At 39.7% G+C, this 26,429-nt stretch overlaps 1 protein-coding gene across 1 annotated transcript in view; it reads right to left on the reverse strand.

The window, feature by feature from the left end:
- The window catches only part of TG (thyroglobulin), a gene marked incomplete at both ends in the record, with an annotated part of 146,768 nt that overhangs the window by 91,537 nt on the left and 28,802 nt on the right, over positions 1–26,429 (reverse strand). The window contains 15 exons of the mRNA XM_084219567.1: positions 249–360; positions 1,327–1,503; positions 2,635–2,772; positions 4,833–4,913; positions 5,621–5,686; positions 6,207–6,374; positions 8,291–8,488; positions 9,657–9,765; positions 10,402–10,517; positions 12,197–12,319; positions 15,188–15,358; positions 16,905–17,054; positions 21,922–22,146; positions 24,306–24,462; positions 24,957–25,111. Coding sequence (XP_084075693.1) covers positions 249–360; positions 1,327–1,503; positions 2,635–2,772; positions 4,833–4,913; positions 5,621–5,686; positions 6,207–6,374; positions 8,291–8,488; positions 9,657–9,765; positions 10,402–10,517; positions 12,197–12,319; positions 15,188–15,358; positions 16,905–17,054; positions 21,922–22,146; positions 24,306–24,462; positions 24,957–25,111 — 2,146 coding nt within the window. The remainder of the gene's footprint in view (positions 1–248; positions 361–1,326; positions 1,504–2,634; positions 2,773–4,832; positions 4,914–5,620; positions 5,687–6,206; positions 6,375–8,290; positions 8,489–9,656; positions 9,766–10,401; positions 10,518–12,196; positions 12,320–15,187; positions 15,359–16,904; positions 17,055–21,921; positions 22,147–24,305; positions 24,463–24,956; positions 25,112–26,429) is intronic.

Raw genomic sequence — 26,429 nt, forward strand, 5'->3', positions numbered from 1 at the left:
CAAACTGGTAATTAGTAGTGTTATAAGTAACAATTTTCTTGTCTATAATTCATAATTATATATATTTTTATTTATAACTCAATTACAAATCTCCTTTAAACCATATGTTATCTTTTCTTCATTAAATATTCTCAAACAATGCAATTCTTGGATCAATAAATCTGATTTCCTGTATCTGCATAACACAGCCTCGGAATTCCAGACATGGTTAAAATTCCAAGGAGAACAACGGAACATTCATGTCCTACCCATCTGAAACAGCTTTTCTGCTCATGTCAGTCTTATTCCTCACTGAGACTTCTGTTACTTTCTGGAATGGTACACGTGTGTAGAAGCTCTTCACAGAACTTTTAAGAGTCACTGGAAGGAAAAAGAAAAACAAAATTGGAATAATCTGTTTAACTTTGTCGTATACAAATACTGGCCAAGTAATCAGATGGTAGGGCTCCAGTGTGTGCTTTTATGCTGAGCTCTGGTTGATTAAAGATGACTTTATGCTATCACAGAAAATTTTGATTGTTAAACCTGAAGATGAATAAAAATTCACCAAGCAAAGGCTCTGAAAGCTTAGCAAATTACATCACCAAGGAAGGACTTCCAGCCAGGCCTTTTGTTTCTGAGACCTGTATTGATGCTACCTCTTCCACGAGGCCTTAAACTGGGGCAGAGCTCCAGATTGGAAGGCTCCAGTATGCTCATGCATTATTCAGCCCATGCTGCCCTTTGGGCTCCCCAAAATGACAAGATTGAACAGCTCAGTTCAGTGGACCTTTACATTTGCCACAGCAAAATTACATGTTCCTGAACAGTGAAAACAGGTTTGTTTGTCCAGCTTCCCTACATGTGCCCTATGAGAAAAACATTGAACTTTTCATGTATCCAAAGAGCAAAAGTTAAAATTCACATCTACAGCTCCGCATTTGCTAAAAAATACTTAAAGCAAAATAAAAACTACACTCACTGCTTTCAATTTTTGCATTATTTAGCTACCATAGCAATTTAATAGTAGATTGTGATATTCCAATGACATTCCTATTTCACCCAAATTATAAAAAGGGCTAAAAACTGATATACAAATATGAGATCCATGTGGCCTCTCTGACTTGGGAATGGCTGAGGTGGACAGAGTGAAATTCATGGTTGATATCTTTCCATTCTGAACTGAAAATGAAAAACCATATCCCAGACAGCCTGACTGTCCCTTGCACCATCCCATCCCAAGACTCATTTATACATGCAGACTTTTATCTCAGAACCAAAGCCAAAATACTGGCTTGCATTCCCAGGGTTAGAGCAGACATTATACATCCAAATCCCAAAACTTGCCTATTTTATGGTACAGCGTCTGTGGCTGCCAGGGGAGCACAGTTGCACAGTTTCCTGGTATTTGGTTGATGCTGCTGTCACAAATCTGTGCCTCTGGATAGAGGGTACACACAAAGTATTTGTCTGTGGCACTTTGCAGATCTGCAATTCGACAGAACTCTTCCTCTTGGGCACAACCTGGGAAGCAAAGTCATGAACAGTTATACACATGATAGTTCCTTTCTCTCTCTGCTCTCCTTCATGTTTTCAGAGCAAAGCTATCCATCAGCAAACAACCAAAAGGGAGAATTTCAATATAATCCTACTAATCTGCAAATTAATTAATTTAATAATTAAAAATGAAAGAGAAAGAGGGACACATTCTGTCCCCAGTGGCACTGAAGAGCAGGTTTACCTGGAGAGCACAGTAAAGGAGCTCCCACACAGCTAATTGGGAAGATAAATTCCCCAGCTGTGACAAGCATTTCTCCAGTGTATTGGTCCCTCTTTAATATTTTAATTCATAAATATCTCTTTCTTTTTTAGTAAACTTACATACAAATTGTATAATCATAAGAGAACTCTGCATCAGTCGTGGTCTCTAACAAATAAAAAGGACAATAATGTCTACGTCTCAGTAAGTTTTTACAAAAAATATTTCTGAAGCATTCAAGCATCACACAAAATTAAACACAACTTTCCTAGAACCAACTGTTCAAGACATTTGCTCATAGAAATTTGTTCTGAAGTTTGTCCCAGGGTAAGAGCATACCTTCAGAAAAGAACCAAAGCTGTCAGACCCATTACTTAATTACCAGTCAATAGCTCCTGTAAACATCTGTGTCAATGCTTAATTTTAAACAGGAATAGCTCTACTGACCTCTTACAGTGCTGTTTGTGCACTGTTTAGTACTCTTAGTTCTGACGTCCTGGTAGAGCTGGAAACTCTGTTTACTGCATTAAAATGCAATTTATCACTAACCCAAATTATCTGCATTTTACCTTCTTTTACCACTATTCCACCTCCCTATTTGGAGTGGTACCCTTCAAGAACAGCAGGGCATAGCCCAAGCTGTACCTTTGACTTCTCTTGCCCAAGACAGGGGCACCCTGATGGTGAATTATGGGCACCCTTTCTGCCATGGCAGGCAAAGACTGTAAGGAATAAAAAGGTGGCCCCACTGGCAATTTCCATGAAAATTGTCGGAGTTGTCTGCAAAAAAAATATCTCCAAGTCTAAAGTTTCTACTCATCATTATTATAACACCTGTTAAAAGATTTTAGTTAGTTATTATCCCCTACAGAATAACAGTCTCCATGGGACCTTACGTGTGAGACACCAAAGCAGAGCTTCCTCAGCTGAGTACTTCTGCCTGAAGACCCAATACTGCTGGTAAGGGAGGGAGTAGTTCTGGTCACTTTGTATCTGGCTGTTGTCCATTAGGTAGAAAAGATCCTTTGTGGAATCTGAGATACAAACAAACAAAGAATCCCCCAAAAAATTAACTATGCTCTGGAATGAATTAAATTTATTTATATATAAAATTCTGCCTTTCTCAGTAAAACAGCTGCAATCATTTTCTAGGGCTAGAATATACCAAAGCCTGCTTTTAATAACAGAATCGTCCACCCACAGTGCCTCTCCTGTAGGCAGTCCCTCCTCACTGAGCTGCACTGCACAAAATAGCACTGCCTGAGTATTTCCAACATCCAAAAACTAGATGAAAATTCCTGCTCCTAGAAATGAGAGGGTTTGCTCTACTCTGTCATGCAACAAATATCCTATCAGTGAAGTATGAGGATTCAAAGGATGTTTGTAATTCCTTAATTGATATTTTGTAGAGCAGTTTCCTTATATTCCCTTGAAAGGCTTTTACACCTCTCAGCTTTCTTGACAAGCTTAATACCTGTTGCAGGCATTTAAGCTAATTTCTCTGAATTTATGCTCCCACAGACCACATTAAATAACTCATTTCTGTCACCTGCTTGTGACCTTTAGACATGTATGCAGTGATTTACATCTCCTGAGCTCCCTCTGAAACAATCAATCACAGCTATTTTCTTGTTCCCAAATTCATCCCCTTAAAAAAGGGTCCAGTATTAAAAGAAATGGACGCTCTTCTCTGACCTCTTAAAAATTTCTTCATTAACACAATATCATCAGCAGATCTCATCCCCAGTTCCAACATTGTGAGACATTATATTACTTATTCTTACATGCAGTGAAATAATCAGCCCAAAATGAAAACAAGAAGGAAAGAAATGCTGATGATTCTGTCAAGTGCTGAAGCACCTACTGACATGCTGAAAATGCACTGCAGCTTTGAATCTTCTAACAGAAACTAGAAAAAGCAACTGGAAAAGATTTGTTACCCTGTGTTTTACAAATGATTATCAAGTGATAACAGCTCTGTAGACATTTTCCCAGATGCATTCATGACTTCCCAAAAAAGGCAACCTATAATTCCTGTTACCTCTCAAGTCATGACTTCAACCTTCAGTTTCTCTTGAACAGCTGGTGCCAAGACTAAGATTTAAGGATGGAAGTAAAAACTGCATTCCTTGCATAACTGCAGGTTTTAATGGTATCATCAGCCCCAGCAAGGTAAATGGAGAACCCTGAGGGCTGCACTCATGCCTTGGCAGGTAAATGCAAGAAATTTCAACCACCATAGTAAGTGCACTTTTTTCTCTCACTTTTTAAGTCTCCTAACTGTAAAGGAGCTCTGCTAGGTAAATGGGTGGTTTTTGGGTTTTTAATTAGTTTAGTTTAGTTTCCTTTCAAATACCATAAGCAATTCACTTCCTTTTAGGATGTTGCACATATTAAATCATGTGCCCAGACATTCATCAAGATTCCTCAACAAAAATTATAATTAATTAAAAATAAATCAAGGTGCTCTCAGCAAACTCCATTACTCAGTTTCTCTTAGGATTATGATGCTGAAGGCCCAAATGAACTCCAGAAACTTCCTACAAATTATTTTGGACCTATACATGACTTCATAAAACAAAGAGCAAACCCTGGAATAACAAAGGAGCTAAGAGAAGTTCACAAGTCCCTCACTGTCATCATGCATGGAAGAAACACTTGAGATTGCATTTCATCCTGGGTTTCTCCATGCCCTGTATTTACAATCATACTGTCAGGAGCAGTAAAGATGCCCAGGTATCCAGGCCCAGGATTTCATTCCTCGGCTTATGTGAAATATTTTTCTCAGTCAAATGATATTTCCTGTACCTCTTCAGCTCAGTAAGTCTGAAAGAACAAGTTTCACATTGAAAACTTTAACACTTTAATTTGCAGCCTGTCCAGCCAAGGTAAGAATCATAAAGCCAGGCTTACATGTTGAACATCTTTCTCAAAACCTGTATCAGACATCCTGCTTCAGGGAAATCCTCTGGACTTTACAATACCTATACCATAATGAACATATATATAGCGATATATGATATTTTCTGGTTAAATTCTGCACCACCTCCCTGCTCTCTTCTGTTGCCTGCTCTGTCTGCTATTGCTCTAATACCTGATAACACCAAGTCATCCTTTGTCTCCAAAGCAGCAGCCTCACACAGAGAGGTTTTCATCCGGGTGGCCATATCAGAGTCTGGAATGAAACAGGAATCAAAGAGCAGAGTAATTCCCTTTATGTTTCTTTCACAAGACAAAATAATCCTCAGCTCCCAAAACTGAACAAATATATAAAGTGCACCACTTAGGAAAATTCCTTTGGTAGTTCCTCCAAATGTTGAATCAAGAATGAGTTAAACCATCTCTGTATAGCTCTGGGGAACACCTAAACCAAAATGCATTGTTTGGATGACAAAAATAAATACCATATCCACAGCCACTCTGTATTCAGCATCAGCCTTCTGAAGGCTTTGTGCACTTACAAAGCACAAATTATTATTACAAATCATTTGTGCAAGTCCTGCCATGTACATGGTGAGATTCAGAAAGAAAAAAATACAACTATTTTGTAAATAAACATAACCCCTGTAATTAGGCATAAAATGCTAAATTATTATGGTACTTGAACACTGACGGGACAAAGGCAGGTGTCTTCATGACACTGTTTTCAAAGGTACTAAAAGTTGTAAATTATGTTCTCAGACACAAGACTTTACCCAAATTTCATGAAACTGGCAGTAGAATTACTGCAGATTACACATCCCTGCCCAAATAGCCTTCTGAGTTGTGTCTTAATTTGGATAGCTTGAAATGTGACAATGGCATTTCCATTATAGAACTGACATCTGCCACACCCTCCAGTTCATCATAAGTTTTTGTAAGAAATTCTGTGAGATAACTTACCTCTCCACAGGTAAATTTCCTGAAAGGTAGTGAAATTTCTTTCTGCCTCTTCCATCAACTGAGAAGCTAATAATGAAAAAATTATGTTAGAACAGCTGTTTAAATTAACCATGTGTTTTCAATGCTCAGAAATTGCACAGAAAACACATCACTAAACTATGCATCACCTTCATTACAGAACAAAAGTTTAAGGAAAAAGGTCCCAGGTGTCATGGGCTAGTCTGGATCCAGAGTGCCAAACTTTACTCAATTTCCTATCATTGCTTTTGCCATGTAGGTCTGAACATCTCCCTTTTTATCTTTGCTACAGACTTTACCTTTCTTTCAGATTACTGGCTTGGATCTGCCTGAATTAAATGCTGTAGGAATTACAGAGTGACATATGAAACATAGTCTCATTAAAATTCATGTGGCAAAATGTGAGAGGTCCATCTCTCCAGCAATACACCCAGCCAGAGAATTCTTATTCTTTTGTGATATGGATTTACTTGAAAAAAGCATTGGAGTACAAGGGCAGGCTGGTGAATAAGACAGTGTCTAAACAACAGTTAAGGAGAATTGATGTAAATTGAGGTAATTCACTTACCTCCACTGAACACTTGTCCTCCCAGGGTGAAGGAAAACCTCTTCTCCTCCTCATCATAGCTCACACCTTTACACACCTCCCCTATGGCTGAGGTTGGTGTTGGACTCCAGCCTTTGGCATTGCAGATCAGCACATCTGGGGAGCTCAGCAAACTGCACAGAATGGTACCTGGGGGCAGGAAAAGACACAGCTGCATTGCTGCACTGAGGCTTTGCACCTACCCAAGCCCTCCAATACTTTCTCTAAGTTCCAAATGAACCTGTGTTACTGAGAGGTACCCTTCAGTACTAATACCCAAAAAAACCCCAAAAAACTAAATAAGCAAATTAGAATCATATGTTCAAATCTGAGTGCTAAGGTTAGCTACTTATACCCAAACTAAACATTCACAGCCTGTTTTTTAGGGGTTTCAGGCACATACTATTATCACCTAATAAAATATTACTGCTATCTGATAGTACCCAACAATGTTCTCAGCACTGCTTAGCACCACAGAGACACATCCAATCCTTTGATGGCCCTAAAATCTCAGGTTCTGAACCAAAAATAAAGCACTTACATATTCTTACTGCAATGGTTTCCTGAACTGGTGCCTGATTTCAGTGATCCCAGGCCTGAGTGTCCCCAGCACTGTGATGTCAGTTGGGGGACCAGAGTGTTTAAGGCCACATGTTCTGGCATCAATCTGTTACCATAACTTCTAGACAATACTCAGCTCTTGCTTTGCACTTGGTGTCACAGCTCAGGCGTTTCTAAGGCTTTACAATGCCCTCTCTCATTTGTTTTTATGGACTGGGTACACAAGATATTGAATATGTTACCTTTTCCTTCTTTTTTCTTTCTTTTTAAGCAAAATGCCAGTCCAGCTAATACATTTACCTGTAGAACTGATCCAAATAGTCACCCCAACCAAAGAGATATTCACCTTCTACACTCACTAGTAGAGAGAACCCAAAATTTGATTGTAAGTGCATAGAGAAATGGACTTTACAAGATCATCTAGAATTCTGTGATGCAAAAAGGAAAAAGAAAGGAAAAAAGAGATGCCAAAACTGAGAATAATTTTCTGGAAATATTTTCTTGAAAACTTTCACAGTTAATTTGTGACAGATTTTCACAGATTTTCTTAAAACTAGGATCAGTTTCCAGTCCAAACTGGAAAAGTACTTGTCACATATCAGCCACTAGCACATGCCTGGATTTCACAGAATCACAGAATGTGCTGAGTTGGAAGAGACCCACAAGAATCATCAAGTCCAACTCCTGGCTGTTGACAGAGCTTGTCTTTAAATCCTTGAGGCATGCCATTTAAAACTCCACATTTCCTACAGGAAATGCACCTCCAGGAGGAAAGTCAATACTATGTGAGTTTGAAACTAAACTGCAAAATTAAGCACTGGCATAAAGTGCTTGAACTTGTTGGCAAAAATCTGGTTGTGCCAAAGTCCCACCTCTGCCAGACTCCATCCATCCCACTACCACTTGCTCTCCTAGACAGACGTCCAGACCTGGGAGATTTTTGCATTTCTACGTGCAATAACACAATTCTGTCAAGCATCCTTTTTTTCCTGCTCTTAAAAGGAAGCTGATTTTCATTTGCACCACAAGAACTCTGTCTGGAAGCACCTTCTAAGTTCCTGCATCAGCTGAAAGGCACCAGCTTCTGGTGACCAAGCTGTCTATGTATGGAGAGAGGTGTTTTCTGAACAATTTGTCTCATCCAGATGGAGATGTCACACACACAGAGAACAGGTTGAGTTGGAAGAGACCCACAAGGACCCCTGAGTCCAATCCCTGGCCCTGCACAGAGTCACACCATGCTCCCAAAAGCATTGCCCAAACACTGCTGGAACTCTGTCAGGCTTTTCCCTTCAAAATGCCCATTTTGCTCCAAGAACAGGTTGCTGCCTCAGGTCTTGGGCATTACTCAAACCTTTCCAACACCAAAGAAAAGTCAGTGATGTGGAGACAGGCTGCTCACACAGGTATGATGTAAAGGTGGGTGTACTGTGTCCAGCAGTGACTCCTATTCATTTAGCACTGGTTTTAGCTGCAGGACTCTTTCCTGGGCAGGCAGGCAGTACCTGCATCCAGCAGGAGCTGGCTCAGGATGAACCCATCACAGCAGGAGTCCTGGCTGCACTCCTGCCTGCAGAGCAGCTGAGCATCAGTCTGGGATGTGGTGGCTGCCGGGAGCACCAGGGAGCGGTACACGCCCGACAGAACGTTCTGGAAGCCAGTCCTCTCAAAGGCCTTCAGTCCAGAGGAGCTGAATTCCTGTCCTGGGGAGACAGAAAAGGAAAGGAGTTCAAGGGGAGCTCAAGGAATGTTTTTGAATTGCCTGCAGACTGGAGCTGGTTGAAAGTTTTATGATCAAAACTCAGTTTTAAAAGTCTTTTTCTGGATTTTCAGTTTCAGAAGCAAGATAAGATCATCAAATGATGTGGTGCCGTTATTCCTGAGTAGCTGGTTGTAATGCACTGCTAGCAAAGAGCTCCTAAACTGATATATGCAGTAAGGTTGGTAATATTTCACCCTCAAGAACTCAGTTACACTGTTAGTAACTCCCAGAAAAAAATGAAACAAATTTATCTAATTTTAAAAGTAAAATATGTCATTTGGCCAGCATAACTGCATCTGCAATTAAGACTTCTGCTAACTAGGAGGGCATCATTCATAGAATTTTGGATTTAGAAAACTAGAATAGATCTGGTCTTTAAAAGATTATACCAATCACAACTAGCTCAAGGGCCTTGACTTATTTTTGGGTGAGACTTAGATCTTCTATTTTTATCAATATTAATAAATAGTGCCTCAGAGGTTTGTACCAAGAACATGGTAAAACCAGAGAATTTTGACTCAAACTCTGCAGATTTGGTTATCTTGCTTCCAGTTTGGAATGACAAATAAAGCTGGACACACAATGGATGTGGTGCTATCAGCCACACTCAGGCCATAAATAAATAAATAAATAAATAAATAAATAAATAAATAAATAAATAAAGTTTGTCTCACGCATTTACTAGTTCAGCTGAAATGTTTTGGGATTAATGGAGAGCAGTTTACTTCTTGGCTGGTATATTGCTAGAACAATTCACAATCAAAAGCAAAGTGAAATTAAATTATGTACAGGCTGGTCATTAATAATGCCTTATGTATTCAAATAACAAACTGCTTAGTTAAGAGAAGTCATTTAGATTTTGAGTTTTTATGGGACTAGTTGCTGGCAAAAGCATCAAAATGGCTTACAAAATTATTCCTAATTTCTAGGGAACAAGATATGAAAGAAAGATTTGTTGAAGCTTCTGGACTGCCACTAAATGTTGATCTCTTTAAAGTATTGTGTCTTCTTAAACAAAGATGTTCCCAAATTTAGTCATGATCCTCTACAGAAGTAACTACCAGCTTGGACAGAGAGTTAGATTTAAGGGAGGCATTCACATCTGGTACCTCTCTTCAAAAAGGCCATCAGTGCATCTCCCTCTGAGTTCCTGACATGCAGCAAGCAGCTGAGACCACTGATGCTAGTGGCAGCAGGGTTCCCCAAGACACCTTGCACCTGAGACAGAGAACAGGCAAGAGAAATAAATACAACTGATGGATTTCCTCTCCTAAAATACATTTTCTTTATTAAGAAACTCATGGGGAACAATGAGCAACACAAAGGTTATCAGAGCACAACTCCACAGGGACATTTTTTATTCTTTCTCATACAGACAATTTTTACATTATCAAACTGAGATCTCAGCTCCTCAATGCCACACTGGGTTTTAAAGTGGTGAATAGGAAAATAGCACAGAGATAAAGAGCACACAATTCAAACCCTGGGCTAGAGGAAGGGACTCAAAGTAGGATTGTTTCAGGTGGCCTGATTACCAACCTGGCTACTTCTAGTTTGGACTATCCATATTTACCCTCTTTTTAAACTAATCTGATATCCTATCTGCAGATGCTCAGCATGTTTTAGAGACAACAGTGCTGTGTGATGTTTCAAACACTGAGGTATTCAGATGTCCTTTTTGGAAACATCTGGGTGTAGCTTCTTTACCAGCTTGCAGGCATTTATCACTGCCCTGGGGAAGAGCAATGTCCAAGGGGTCAGGTGACAGCCTGCCTTTCTTCTGTGATCTTGTCTACTTACACTGAACACACAGCACTGGGACAAACATACATTTTTAAATATGATCATTCTTACCAATCCAGAGGTGGTGCAGTTGAAGTTGGCTTCAGCAGCACTGTATAACTCACAGAGCACTTCAGTACCAGCAGGAGTTAAAGTTGCAAAGCCACAGGCATCTTCCCTCTCACAGCCTGAAAAACAGGAAGGAAATTTTTGGTTTCCAAGCACTTCATATGCAAAATGGTTGCTACAAATTCAACTGCTCACTGCTACTTATGTAGATTTCGCTATGTCTATCAGACATGAATTTAATTAGCCAAATGAACTTTAGCACTCAACTACTTTAGTAGAGATTTAAAGATTTTAAATTGAATTAAATTAATGCAGAAAGTTGTTCATCACCTGATGATATAAATAGCTGAGACAGATCTGACCACACACCCAAATATTTAATGTTTGCTGGATAATTTTGCCTGAGGCAGGACTCTCATGAACCACTTTGTCAGCACATCACATCTGCCTGATACAGTAACCCCATGGCAAGGAGGTTGTGAAAAATATCAGAGTGATAGGAAGGAGGGAAACATCAAATTCCAAATTCTTCAATCATGCTGGCTGCCCTTGCAGCAATCCCCTGGTCACTGTAAGGGAGAAAAAGCCATCCCTTCCAGATTTAGGAGGGGCTGAAGATCCCTCTGCCCTTACACATTCACCATTAACTTACTCCCACAACTCTGCTCCTACCCAGGTGAAACACTTTCCAAATCTTTAGTATAAAATTAACCAACTTAGATCAAAACATCTGCTGAAATGCAAGCTGAGCTATCTGACCTTACAGGGACTTAGGGAGTGAAAGATTAACCCTCACCCCTCAATGAGAACTTCAGCAATAATATTTTGGAGTTGTGCTGCCATTTGCTTACATAGCTTATAAAGAAAATACAGCTATGAGAGAGATGGAATGAGACTGGTTGGCAAAGGGGCATGATTTTCTCCCCAGGTTTGTTCTCAGGCTCTCTCAGTTCAGTGTCTTGCTTTTGAAGACCTCCATTTTCAGGGGAAGGTACAATAAATCTTACAGTATAGAGCCAGGATGAGCTTGTGCAGAAAATCATTCTAGTAATAAAAGGTTTCACGTATTCAGTTCTCAGCATGAGAGGTGATTGCTCCACCTAAACTGTGGCACGTGACACAAAGCCACTGATTTGTCAGAATTTTGGAAATGTCTGTTACTACAAAGAGTTTTTCCTTTGAACCTATCCCTCTGCCTCCTTTTGCAGCCTGAGCTTTAGGAGACACAAGGTGAGGCTGACTCAAAGCACCCTGAAAGCAGTGTGGTGCTTCCTCTGGGTTCTAGGTGATTCTGAACCAACTGAACCAGATGCAGTATAGTATATAAACTGCAAGACTTGGCAGAGGAATATCTCTGAACCCTTATAATGCCCTTCTGATGTAAGCAAGGATGATTATTCCTCTTTTATGTGCCAATCAGGTAATTTGTGAAGAGGTAAAAGCTGGCTTTTCATATGTTCTGAACACCTAATTCTTCTTTTATCTGCACATCTGCACAGTCTGATGAATGTTTCCTGGTTTAAATCTCAGTTCTCATTCGTATTGCAAACTACATCAACTGGCTTTAAATGCAGATGACTTGTCTGAAGTAGTAAAGTCAGAAGACTTCTTTCTGAAAAACACATCAAACTCTTCCATGAACCAAGGTCACCAAAAGCTGTAAATATCGTGCAGGGAATTAGTGCCAAACTGCAGAACACATCTTTCATCCAGGAACTTAACAATAAACTCACATGAAAATATTATTATTTTCCACAATTCTTAGTGTTGCCTCTACAGCTTTTCTCAGTTTTCTCACCTGAAATGCACTGAAAATATGTGCTTTGCAGGTCTCCCCCAAAGGACTGAGACTGAAGAATTTGAGCTTCTTCTGATCCATAAATCAGGTTGGAGGCAGGAACTCTTTCAAATTTTCTGAGCACTAAAACAAAGACAAAAAAAAAAAAAAAACCAACCAAGTAGTATTATCAGTTCCCATGCTGCAAAAAAAGACTTTAGGTAGAAATTCAGCTTGAAGAATTCTGTGGGGAAAGAGCTTTGCTCATTAAATGATGCACCATAACCTCACAGACAATTCAGGAGACAGCTGGCAGGAGGGTAGAATTTCTGCTTTGAAATAAAAAGTGTCACAAGATGTTTTAAAAACCATTTAGCCAGGAGTGGGCTGTGATTTTACTTTCCAGTGAGGCTTCTCTTGCAGCAGCAGACCTGCCATCTCTCATTACTTGTTCATGGCATTGAACCAACTATTGAGTCAAAGGGGGAACCAACTTTCTCCAAATCAGTCCCAGAAACAAGAGCCAGCTCCAGCAGCCCTTGGTTAGACAGGAAATCCAGAAACACAACAGTCTGATCTCAACTGTGGGAAACAGTAAAGGTAAGAAGATTTTCAGAAAGCAGGCCTCAGAAACAGAAAGAGCAGAGAATTAGAACTAGCTGTAGCTGCTAAGTTTGAAAGTAGAAAAAGTTACAATAGTACAGCAAGCAAGACATGAAACAATAGCTTGAGCTTTAGGCTTGGCTAAGATAGACCTTAAGACTGCAGAAAAATATGCTTAGCAAGACAGTAGAAGGTTTTAAGCTTAATAATGAAATATAACAGAAAGGAGACAGGCAAATATCGTGTGAAGCAGGTGTACATGTGCTTTTAGTGATTGGCTAGAACAACTGTCTGTAAGCTTTAGTGATATGCTATTGGCTAGAAAGTTTTTAAAATGCTCTGTAACAAATAAATCTTTAGCTGTTGCTAGCAGTAAGTGAGCTTTTGTCATCTTTCTGTTGTCTCAACCACGTAATGAGGCTGATGCTGCAATAAAAGCTCAGGAATGTACCCCAGCAGTGCCATTCTGTTTGTGAAAAGAGAAAACTTCCCAACACACTCCCTGTCTTCAGGCCCAAGGCTGTATCCAAGACAGTAGGTCTTACATGCTGCTTTATTACTCCTCCATTCCACTTTTCACACCTGCCTGTCACTTTACTGACCAAACCCTTTTACCTGCTCCCTCTGCACTGGACCTGCCCATGTGTCAGGAGTCTGACAAGCAGCACTGTTCACACACTGGGAAAAGCTCACAGGGTCTAGAGATGCAAACCCCAGAGATCACTAAATGGGGTGAGGAATCTAATCCAGGCTCCAGAGGGTTTGGCCCTGGCTGTGCCCAGACAGGGGTTGGTCACAGTGTGATGCACCACAGGTTGATGCACCAGTACATCTGAGAGAGCACAGCACATTATCCCATGGCAGGGGCTTGGAAGTAGAGGATCTTTAAGATCCCATCCAACCCAAGCCATTCTGTGATTCCATGACACATTGCTGTGCTTATAAACAGTCATAAATGAATTTTCAACAGTCATAAATATTTGGAGTGACATCTTCTAGCATGACCCACAAAACCAAGTGTCACCGACATGTTTTATGAAAAATCCTTTCCTTAGGATTTTTCCTCCTGAGAAGCTGAGAGGCCTCAGGAACAAAATGTAAGCTATGATTATTTGCTGCTGTGGAATGTAACAGGTGAGTCTGGGATTGGTCTCATGTGGTTGTTTCTCATTAATGGCCAATCACAGTCCAGCTGGCTCGGGCTGTTTCAGTCAGTCTGAGCCTTGTTATTCATTCCTTTTCTATTCTTAGCCAGCCTTCTGATGAAATCCTTTCTTCTATTCTTTTAGTATAGTTCCTAATATCATATATATCATAAAATAATAAATCAAGCCTTCTGAAACATGGAGTCAAGATTCTCATCTCTTCCCTCATCCTGGGACCCTTGTGATCACTGTCACAACCAAGCACAAATATCTACAACTGCTCCATCCTGCACAGTCAGAAATGCCCAAGCAGAAAGGCTCATGGAAACAGAAGAATTAAGATCCTGAGTCCTCTCTGCAGAGCAACATCCCAACCCCATGACTCAGAGCAACAGAGGCTTTCACTCATGTTCACAACTGTGATCAGTCTCTGAGTATGCTCAGAGGAAAAAAAGTTATTTTAACTGGAGATAGTTTTGCAACCTCTTCACAACTGAGGACTTTACTTTCCACACTCCTTCCACTGATCACACTTGTCATGAGACATTGTCTAATTCAAAGCACACCGTGACATCCGTTTCTAAACAGAATATTCCATTAAATTCAACACCAATCATATGATGAGCATATAAAAACTTCTGGGGAAAAGCAAAAGCTTTGAGGCTGAGAGGTGTAATTAGACCTTACTGCAGGCAGTCTGGGGACTGTTTGACAGATGACTTTCTTTGTTTTGTCAAGTTTTTCATCCCTGAAAACAAGCATTTTGCAGCTGTATTCAAGCAGAAGTAACCTCCTCCAGCCTGCTAGGATGCGTTCCCCAAGCCAGATACTTTACAGCAGGGGCCCAGAGGGTGATGTTATGTTGTGTCTGTGAGGTCATTGCTGAAAATATTCTATTTCCCATGAATACACAGATGAGGGATAATTTTACAAAGAAATTAATAATTCTGCTTCTTTCTCATTAGCCTTCTCATTATTCTTTTGGGTTTTCAAGCAGAGAGCACAAGGTCAGCACACATCAAAAGCTGGCAGCCATCTAAGAGTGCAGGAAACCTGCTACTCTCCCCTTACCAGAAATAACTTCCCCAGTGTAGTCAAAAAATACAAAACTAAGGAGGAATGGGGCTTAATGCAGAGGCCACAAGTATGGGAAAGTGAATAACTATGGGACAGTGAATGCCAATTTGGAGTCCTTAGTCTCTTCATAAGGAAGTTTCACCTCTGTGGGGTCAAAGCACATCCAAAATATCCTTCTGCCACTTACCCAAGCACTGCTCATCTGTCAGGACATCCTCTGTTTCAGTCCAGCCCAGGGCTGCCCCAGAGCTGTCCACACAGAGGGATTTCTTGGTGGCAGGGTCCTGCTGGGAAGGTCTGTACTGGCCATCTTCATCACACTGCAGGCCCTGCTCTCTGCTCTGGCAGGGGGTGACACCTGGCAGGAGAAGGAAAAAAGGCTCTTAGATAATGCTGACACTGGGTTTCACAGAGTTCAGACACTGGACAAGACCTCTGGAGGTTGTAAGGTCAGAGCCCCCTGCTTGTGCAGGGCCACCTAGAGCTGGCTGCCCAGGACCCTCTGCAGATGGCTTTCACCCATCTCCAAGGACTCCACAGCCTCCCTGGGCAACCTGAGAGTGACACCTCGGTTGTCCTCACAGCAAAAAAAACATTTTCTGATGTTCAGAGGGAACCTCCTGTGCAGCCACTGGTCCTGCCAATGCAGTAGGACAGTATTTCAGAGCTGTGGGACAAAGGTCTCCTTAGCACAGCAGAGACTTCACTGAAAATTAAGCTAAGATTTGCACAGTATTTGCACACTCTGAAGCATGGAGTCTCACTGCTTTGTTGCTACTTCAATTTGTGTTTCAAATACTTTTTGGATTCTCTGTCATGCATCAAATGTCTGTGGCTGTATTTCCAGTACTGCAAAGCAAAGTGAGGAGAAGGATCTGTACTTTCATACAGGTTTGTTCAGTGACTGCTGCAGTGGATCTGTGGAATGTTGTGAGCAACAAGAAGAGTTATCACACCAATAAATTCAGAATAACTTTTTTTTAAATTCAGAAGACTCTGCAAGGAGACAGCAGGGGCTGGAAGAAAGGAGGAAGGTAATGTGCAGCATGGCCTTTTGGAGAGGGCTGGAATTTAGGAGCAGCACAAAGGTAAAGTGGAAACCAGGCAGGGAATAGGTTTAGTAAAGAAATTTGCAAGTGCAAGTTTTTAAATCCTTAGGAGCAAACTCTTAAGGACACAAGTCCAATACCTACCCAGGGAGCACACATACAAAAGAAGAATGACAGCCATAGACAAAAGCTAATTGATGTTGGAGTACATTACAATAAAGATGGGAGGTTTATCCCACCTAAGAGAACAAATAGGTTGAAAGAGAACAAAGTAGACCATATACTTAATGACACTCCCAAGAAGCCCAATCTTGTTACTCTTATTTATATCTTATTTTATATAATTCTGTAGACAAAACTGAATTTGGACCTAATAACTGATTTTCTGTATAGAACTGCATGAAAAAACCAAATCATTTAAGCTGAATTCACCAGCTTTAGTGAACATTTCAACAGTTTCTTTGTGAGAAGTGTTTGTGTTTGCAGGGATAAGAGCTGCACAAAACAAGATATTTCAGTGTTCATGGAAATGACAATAAATTAACTTCATAAGAAGTTTCTTACTGATACTGAACACCCAGATATCATTCCTGAGGACAATGAACATGTCTAGAGGAACCACAACGTCCTGGATGAGACTGACCACTTGTTTCTCATGCATTTTTGGTCAAAAAACCAGACAGTTTGTACTTCGTAAAATGCTTTTTTTGAATGTATGCAGAAGGGATCATATCCATCCAAAAACCCCCGGAGGGAGGATTAATTTTTAAAAAAAAACTTAGAGATGAATAAAAAAAACCATTCGATATTTGAAGCCAGAAAATAAAGGATATGGAAAAAATGAGTTCAACTTACAGTGATCAGCACTGATTGCCCCATAGGAGTTGGTAGTTTTGCCCACAGGACACTTGATACAGAAGGAATGTCCTGTCTGAGACTGATAGTAGCCAAGAGGGCAGGGAATGCATTCATCCTTCTGGAAATAACTGCCTGGAGGACAAACAACTGCAAAGAGAACAGTCACCTTATTACTCCTTTGGAATTCAACCAGTTCTGGCATTTGCACACATGTGTGGGTGTATATATATATATATATATATATATATATATAAAAAACATAAATATAAATATATATGTGCATAATGTATATATGTATATATATATAAAAATGCTGGTAGATTTGCCATAGGCTTCAAGGTCTTCATATATGTATTTCTAAGTGGTATAACAAAGTAAACACCCTTTAAGTGATCATTAAACTCATCAATGACAGGAAATAGGCTGTGATATGTTTTCTCAGATCACCCAAAACCTCTTCTTGAATTAGAGCACATGAAGCTCCTTGGAAATGCCAAGTCCAGGCCTGATTCCCAACTGTCAAATCCATTTGTAATAAGATAATGCAGGTGGATAGTTGTGAAAGAAAACAAAGGAAGACAAGCTACAAAAATAGTAACTTCTACCACTACAAACAGAAACAGGAAGGTTCTGAGGAGCAGAAACTCCAAAACCATCAAACAGAAAATCCACCATATGGTAACACTTTTATTCAGAATTCCTGGTAAAGAAATTTTTGTTAAGCGCTTCCAAACTAAATAGTAAGGGCTGGATTAAAAGCCACTAGCTGTGCACATGACAACCAAACACAAAACAAAAAGGTGTTCTCAGTGATGTTCTTGGTCTGTATCTACATAATTTTCAATACAATCAGGAGCAATATTTCCAGCTGACCTGTTGCATATTACAGAGAAAATTCTTTGTCTTCTGGGATATCATGGAATACTGTCTTTCCCTCCAGAGCATTCAACTGAACATTAAAGCAGAAGAGTCACAGACATATTTGCAGGACAATACCCCTGCTTCTTATTTCACAGCTGCTTCCCAGATGTAGATTTCCTTCAAAACACAATCAAATGTATATTTTGGGACTTTGACAAGGTGCAAAACTTTATTTCTGTTCTTGCCCTGCATGCTGACAGAATTTTAAGCTTCCATGAGAGAGAAACAGCAATGGAATATTGGCCATTCTCACTACAACCCATATGATGAATTGCTGTTCTGGCCAACACACCAGAATGTAAATTGATTTAGCTCATGGGTCCACCTAAATTATAATAGACTAAAAAGACAGCTAGTAGGAAAATTATCATATCTTCCTTCATCATCTGTAAATAGTCCAGTGGGAAGTTCTGGGAGGATTCAACTGTGAGACTGAAATTTTCCTCCTAGTACGCATCAAGGCAATTACTCTGGCTAGAACACATATCTAAAATCAATTACAGAATGAAAATAATCCTGGATCAGTCAGAATTCTCCTTTCAAAAACCCATCATCTAATACACAAGTGTCTGGTATGTTTTAAAGACAATTTCCAACACATGCAAAAAGCATAAACTCATTGAACAATTGTAGAAACTAAAGTGAAATGAGAAATCCATGCCTAAATTGAAGCTAAAATAATATTGTTACCTCCAACTCTTAAGGAATTGTATTCATAGATTCCTGTGACATAACATAGCTCAGTGTAAGGCTGAGACTAAGAAAAAATGTCAAATAATCAATATATGATATTATCAATATATGATAAATGTTACCCAATGAATGAAGAGGCTAATTCAGCAATTAAAGTTTAAAAAGAAACAAATTAAGCTTTTCAAAGCATTTGCTTTTTTTTTTTTTTTTGTAGTTTTAGTCACAAGGTGAAAGAAATGTACCTCCTATCACATTTTGAGCAGGAAAAATTGCCTTTCATTTCACATGTTGGATTGACAAAAGGGCACAAAGAACAGTAAAAAATGTTGGTGCAGAATCACATTTTCTAGACTCTTTAACTCCTGGAGGGACCTATCAGTTCAGCTACAGGCCATGCTAATACAGTCACATGTAGGTTCAGTTTGACCCTACACATGAGACAAACCACAATATTGTACTTCTGTCAAGCATTGACATTTATACATTTTAACACCATAAGAAACTTTCAACCAAAATATCAGAGCCAAGTGTTACCAGTGGGACCAAACTGCGTAAGCCCAAAACAGGAAAAAAAAATTAAAATATAAGGAATAAAAAAAAATTAACCCCTTTCTCCTGCACATGCAATTTGGAACAATTTGGTCTCACTTCTAACTGGACTTGGGCTTCTGTGTACCAGGGGAACAAGCTGCAAAATCCAGGCTGAGGAGCAGCTCACTGAAGTGATTCCACAGGAATACTGCCCTTCACTAGAGCCTCAGCTCTCACTACACTGAGCAACTTCAAAAACTGTCCCAGCTGATCATTGTCCAATGCTTGCCCTGCTCCTTCTTCCCTCCAGCGATACTGGAAAACTTTGGGATATCAGATTCTTGATACAGACTATTAGAAATTAAGTCTTCAGCAGTCAATCAGCTATAAATCTAGCCCTTTCATTTGGGTTATAGTATGTTTAAAGTAAATCATCAAGCATTTTAAATAGAAAGAACTAGCATAAAAAATGAATAATAAGGCAAAGCTTATTTACAGACAGCCTTTAGGTTTTCACCTGAAATAAACAGGGGAGAAGGGTTATGCTCCTAAAGTCTCCCTGGACAGTTTCTAACTCTCTTAGTTTTAACTCATACATTAGCAAAAGAAGTGTCTTTTCTGCTTGTAAAATTTAGCTAAAATAATATTGTTACCTCCAACTCTTAAGGAATTGTATTCATAAATACCTGTGACTTAACATAGCTCAGTGTAAGGCTGAGACTAAGAAAAAATGTCATATCAGAAAAATTAATATATGATAAATGTTACCCATTTGACAAGCAGGAAAACATGAAACAACACAACAATGTATGCAAATAAACAGATGACTGTAAGGAAAATAGAAGAGAAAAAGAGGCAGATCCATGTAAGTTGTATGTTCATGTATTAATGAATGTATTAAGCTTATTGAGAACACCAGAAACCTGCTGCTACTGAGCTTCCTGAAGGAAAAGCAATGACACTGACAATGAAATAAAACCAAACAAATCAAAAGGGCCAGGATCTGAAAACACAGTTTTTATTTCAAGAACAAGCCAGAACAGGAAAGAGAAGAGAATAAAGAATCTCTGCCACCCTCCCACAATTTCGTTTTCTGCTGTTACATGTGATGCTTCTTACTAATTGTCATTATTATTAGTATCCAGACAGGATGAATGAGCATACCTATATCTATATCTACATCTACATCTATATCTATATCTATATCTATATCTATATCTATATCTATATCTATATCTATATCTATATCTATATCTATATCTATATCTATATCTACATCTATATCTATATCTATATCTATCTATATCTAGTAGAAGAACCAGAACCTGGATTCCTAACTTCCCTGTTCAGAATAAAATAAGCAGTCCTGCAACACAAACCAGTGTCCAGCAGCAGGAACACTATGACAGCTTAGAGTATGAAATCTCTGTCAAAGGCTGGAGCAGAATTGTCTCCTTTCCACATTTCTGTGATGTCTGTTTTACTGAGTGACATTTTCTACAGCTGGCTGGTTCAAATATTTATGAATTAACTCACAAGGCAAGTTAATTCACTGCTTCCTAGAGGCCTTTATGCCTGGCAGGCAGTACTTGGCAGAAAGATCCAATTCTTTCTAATTTCTGCTCCAAGTGATGAATTCTACTTAAAAAATAATGATACCTTTAAGCAATACAACACTATATCTTGTTAGGTAGCTGCAAGTTGCTATGGACTCTGGACTCAGCAGGAATTAATATTTTTTTCTGCATGTGTTTGAATAACCCATATCTAAATTGTTTCAGACTGTGGAGAGGAACTGAACCTGCAGACAATTTACCCTTAAAGGTCCAGGCTGGAAACTGCAGCAGTTCAAAAGTGTTCAGCACTTGATTACCTCACCCAGGCATTAGGATACTCTCTGAACTTAAACAGAAACACCACACCAAGCACGGAGATGAGTTTTTCTCACATATTCTGATGAGCTTCATAGCAATGAAGTGATGAATATCTGAAAACATTTCCATTAGAAAACTTATCCAAAACCTACCTCTGTTATCTCATACCTACAAGTGGTACATCTCTCCTCTGTTTCCTAGATTAAAAAAGGCTAGAGACAGTGAATAAATCCCAAAGTGGCATAAATGAGACATGGACTCATTGAGGACAACTGGCCAACAAGAACAACCAGGATCTGAAGGAAGGTTGGTGTTGACAGAAGCAAGAGTGGGGCTGGTAAGGCAAAGACACCTTGGCAGCATGGCCTGGTACCAAGGAGAGGTTGGCACAGCCACGGGGAGCTGTGAAAAAGGCTGGTTTGGCAGCCCTAAGCAGGATGCTGGCAGAAAGGCAGCCTGTTCCAGGGAAGCAGACTAAACAGAAGGAAAGAAGAAAAGAGGGCAGAAGTACAGTTAGGTCTGGGTGTTGGCCAGCATCAAAGAAAGCTTCCATCTTAGCTGGCTGGAATTCGGCCCAGGAATTCACAATCTCAGGACTTTTGGCATTTCTGCCTCTAGGTTTCTATTCCAGGTAATGGATCATGATCTGAAGCTCTGGCTACATTATCTCTGTGAAATCCTCTTATTAAGGGTCATGTGCATTACAGAATGACCTTCTATTACCAGACATATCTAAAATGTTTACAAAAATCTCAAAAATGTTAACAAAACTCTCTACACAATGTCAGTGCTATGATACCTATTTCCAAACCATTGGTTCAACACAAGGAATGAACAGGAAGCAAAGTACTAAATCCCATCTCTCCCATCCACATTGGTGCCTCACACTTTTCAAATATGAACCTTCAACACAAGTTCACTGATGACTTTCTAATTTCAGCTTTATATTGATTCCTGACAACATCTAAGAATGGAAAGCTAAAAATGAGACCTACCACATCCTTGTGAATTAGGGCCTGCTTTCCCAGGAGATGAAATTCTTCTAAACCCACTTCTACATCCGAGCTGCACACGAGGAGACAGATCAAACTCTTCATCCCGGGGAAAATCAATGACAGAATCTGCTAGGAACTGCTTGGAATCCAAAAGCAGCAGAAAAGCACCATCCTTAATCTCCTTTATAAATGCTCCAATTAGACTTTCCCCAACAATTGCATTTTCTAAAGAAGGAAAAAAAATACAACAAAAGAGCATGAAAGACATTTCTGTAGTACAGGAATGGATAACCACACAGAAACTGATGGGTTGAAGTCAAAAACAGAGGCAGATGCAGAAATACAAGCATGTTAACAAACAGCAGGCCCTAATTAATCAGTACAGCATCTATAAAATTACAGTCTTTGCTCTGTTTAAATACACCCAAAACCACCTCAAACAGAAGGCCCCAAAGCTTCCTTAACAGGTAATGGAAGTTGGAACTTAATGGGACAGGATGGTGCCATGACCATACAAAGAGAGCAGGTTCTGCTCTGTTTCTCCTGAAACCATAAAATCATTCCCTCAAAAAGCTATTTTTGTATTACAGGGAATTTTTAGTGTGGAGAGGGTCAAAAAGAGAATTCTCTCAAAGAGGAACACTTTCAAAAGAAAAGTTTAATATAAAACCAAATGCACTTATACTTTGATTCACTTTCTGCAAACTGCTTGAATATTCCCAGGGGCAATGGAACATTAGATAAAATATAATTCAGATTAGATATAATCTATATTAGATAAAAGGAAGAAGTTTTTTTACAGTGATGGTGGTGAAACACTTGACCAAGTTGCCCAGAGAGGCACTACCCTACCCCTGGAAATGTTCAAGGTCAGACTGGAAGGGACTCTGAGGAACCTGACTGAGTTGATGTTGTCCCTCCCCATGGCAGAGGTGTTGGACTAGATGACTTTTAAAGGTCCCTTCCAAGCCAAACCACTCTATCATTCTGTGTTTTGTGTTTCTCTTAGAATATGGAACAACTGGATGAATGTAAACAATATCAAAATGTAGAGCCAGGAGTTACAAGACCACTGCAGCTGCCATCTGTGTCCTGAAGGATTTTGAATTCAGTTCTGGTCAAGCAAAATTGCTGTAGGACACATATCTCCAAGCCCCAAAGTTAGAAGGAAGAATACATGCAGACAGAGCTATTTCTTTTTAGTGCTTTCCAAAGCAGTAAAACTGGAGGAATGGTCACACCAAGGTTGGGAGAGACCTTCAAGATAATTTAGTCCAACCACCAACCCAGCAGCACCATAATCACCCCTACATCCAGATGCCCCTTGAACATTGGCAGAGATGGTGACTCCACCACTTGTCTGGCCAGCTTATTCTAATGCCTGACCATTCTCTCAATTAAAAAATTTCTAATATCTAATCTGAACCTCCCCTGGGACTACCTGAGCCCATTTCCTCTTGTCCTGTCACTTGAGACCTGGGGGAAGAGTATGACTCCCACCTCCTTTCAGGCAGCTGTAGAGAGCAATAAGATCTCCCCTTTTCTCCAGGGTAAACAGCCCCAGCTCCCCCAACAGCTCCACATCAGACTTGAGCTTCAGACCCTTCTCCAGCTCCTTTGCCCTTCTCTGATCATGCTCTAGAACCTCAACGTCCTTTTTTGAAGTGAAGGGCCCAAAAATGAACACAGGATTTGAGGTGTGGCCTCAGCAGTGCTGGGGGTCAATCACTGCCCTGGTCCTGCTGGTCACATTATTCTTGATACAGGCCACTATCCTTGATATGCCCACAGAGAGCATTTGAACTCGGGATATATTTTTAATATATTTTATATTGAAGGAAAATACTGACTGCTATGAAAGAAGTTCCTTACACAACCCCTAACTCTCATGGAAACCACAGCAAACATCTGCCAGTCAGTGGTCTCTGTATAGTTGCTCTAGGGTGTCAGAAGGAAGGATCATTCTTTAGTGTCAAAGGCAATGCAACTAAAAGAAAAAGAGGGAAAAGGGGGGGAAAAAGAAAAAAATAACTTAGAAGAAATTAGTTCAGTTTTTGACAATGTGTGAATTGTGTTTCTCTGAGTATAATGAATATAAACAGTTTTCCACCACTAAGGACTTGTCCAATGGAAATTAACATCTGGGATAGTTCAGCTCATGCCTGATAAAGTAATTTGCAATCCTAGTTAGGGCAGCTGCAGTCCTATCTGAAAGAAACATTCAATTATAGCTTCTTTCCACTGTGTGGTCACAGCCCAAGAGGGGAAATATATCAACACTGAAAGCTCAAAAACACAACACCACCGTTATAAAGACAGGGAAGCAAAATGATTAAAAGCAAATCAGGTTTAATCCACAGAACAAACAGAGAAAGAAAAATTACCAATATCATGTAAGTCAGGGAGAGAAGCTGTGGGGATGTTTTCCAGCTGAGTCCTCCACGTGATGTTCACTCCCAGGCGATCCACGCTCAGGCACTCGACATAGACAGTGGAATCATCACACATGGAAACTGAGCCAGTTGTTCCAAATGCATTTACCTTGAATTCAGAATTAAGTGAAATCACAGTTAGACAACCTGAGAACTTTCTTATTCCTGCCTTGCCCTATTCATTTGCACTGTACTAAACTTGAAGTAACACTGTCAAAAGGGGCTGTAAAAACAGAAGCGAGAAAATATAATTTTAGCAAGCCATATACTCACTGTAAGAATAGTCAAAATATTCTCTTCCATTGAAACAATTTTTTAACAAATATTGGGCAGGCGTGATATGACTTTTATGGCTGGAACTAAACTGATCTGATGATGTGGTGTGAGACTAAACCTATTTTCCCACTCGCCCCTATGAGAGTGCTGCAAATCCTGACATATTTCAATGGTATATTCCATTCTTCCACATTTCTCAAACAGGCAAAAGTCTATGTTGTGTTTCACTTTTTTTTTAAATTATTTTTTTAATGCAACACAAAACCCAACCAAAGAAAACAAAAACGAACCAAACAAACAAAATCCACCAATAGGAATTTAAATTACCTGGAGGTGACATAAACCACGAGCCTTCAGTTCATCTAAAATAAATATCTGGAATGCTTGGAGTAATCCAGAGTAGTCAGAACTACATGTCTTCTCGGGAGGCAGGCGTAGTTGAAAGTGTGTTTGAGCTTGGACCGTCTGAAATAATTGCAGCTCTAAAAATGAAGCAGAGAGGGCATTTAGTAACCTCACTAATGAGGAACCTGACCTTCAGAGTTACTTTGAGAAAAGACAACATTGATCTGACATTCTCATGTTGCATCAAAAACATCTCCCCACTTTTAGATGAAAGCAGTAGAGCTGTCAATAGTAAATAACAAGCAGCAAGAGACAAGCTTGAAAAATATAAATGTTGTGCATTAGAGAAAAAAACAAGTGATACACTTAGACAATAATGAAGAGCTATTTTACACTGGAGCACTAGCTCACAGAAGGATAAGGACAATCTGGATGATTACTGATAATTTTTCTTAAGCCTTAGCAAATAGGAAGTTCCAGAGAACTACTTGAAAGCTGACATTATGCCAATACTTCAAAAAGAATCAGAAAGACAAGAATTATTGACCTGTCGATTTTCACTTCTCTTACAGGCAATCATGAAAACATTTCAATTAAAAAAGGAATTAAATTATGAAAGTAATTAATACTAATGTAAATGGGCTTTTGGAAACCCAGCTTGTCAAACTAACTGGGAGAAAGATTTAGGAGAGAATAAATTTGCAGAATAATGGCATTGCCAGGGATGTCTACAAGTGCTTTCTGGATTTTTATAGCAAACCCAAGTGATGCTAATCACACAAATTGATGACAAATCTGTGAGCTCATCAGTCAGAAAATCAAAATCTATTTATTCAGTTTTTAACAAGAAAAAAATGTAAATTTTTTTGTCTCCCCTGGAGTAACACTGATCCCAGGCCCCATGGAAGGTTTGTTATCTCAGGTTCAGCACAACAGTCATGCTGTCATTTCACCTCCAAGTGGAGCTGGCTCTTATCCCACCAAGCTAGACAAGTAGCAGAGCTCTCCCTCATTCAGCTCCTCTGCAGGCCCTCCCTGAATCACATACAGGTGTCACTGCTGGAGCACAATTCCTCATCCCTCACCCCAAAAATGAGCATGAGAAAGCCTGGAGAGCTTCCAAGGAGAATGGCAGATGGACACAAACCCCTGCTTCTTCCTGCAAGGCACAAAGCTCTCTCTCTGCTCAGTGTCTCAGAGAGTATTTAAAGAGCTGATTTAACCACAGTCTCTAGATGTGCACAGAAAGAACAGGAAACATGATTTTTGAGAGTGAGGGTAATTATCCATTGGAACAAATTTATAAGTGTTTTGGTGAATTCTACATTATTGTGAAGTTTGTTCAATCACCTTCTCATGTGTCAGGATTTTTTTCTTTCTCCTTAAACCATGCTCTATTCCAAACACAAATTACTGGGGGAAGTTCTTGGCCTACAGTAAACTTTATAGCAGATT

Source organism: Fringilla coelebs, assembly GCF_963513975.1.
Source record: "Fringilla coelebs genome assembly, chromosome: 1".
Classification (NCBI taxonomy): Eukaryota; Metazoa; Chordata; class Aves; order Passeriformes; family Fringillidae; genus Fringilla; species Fringilla coelebs.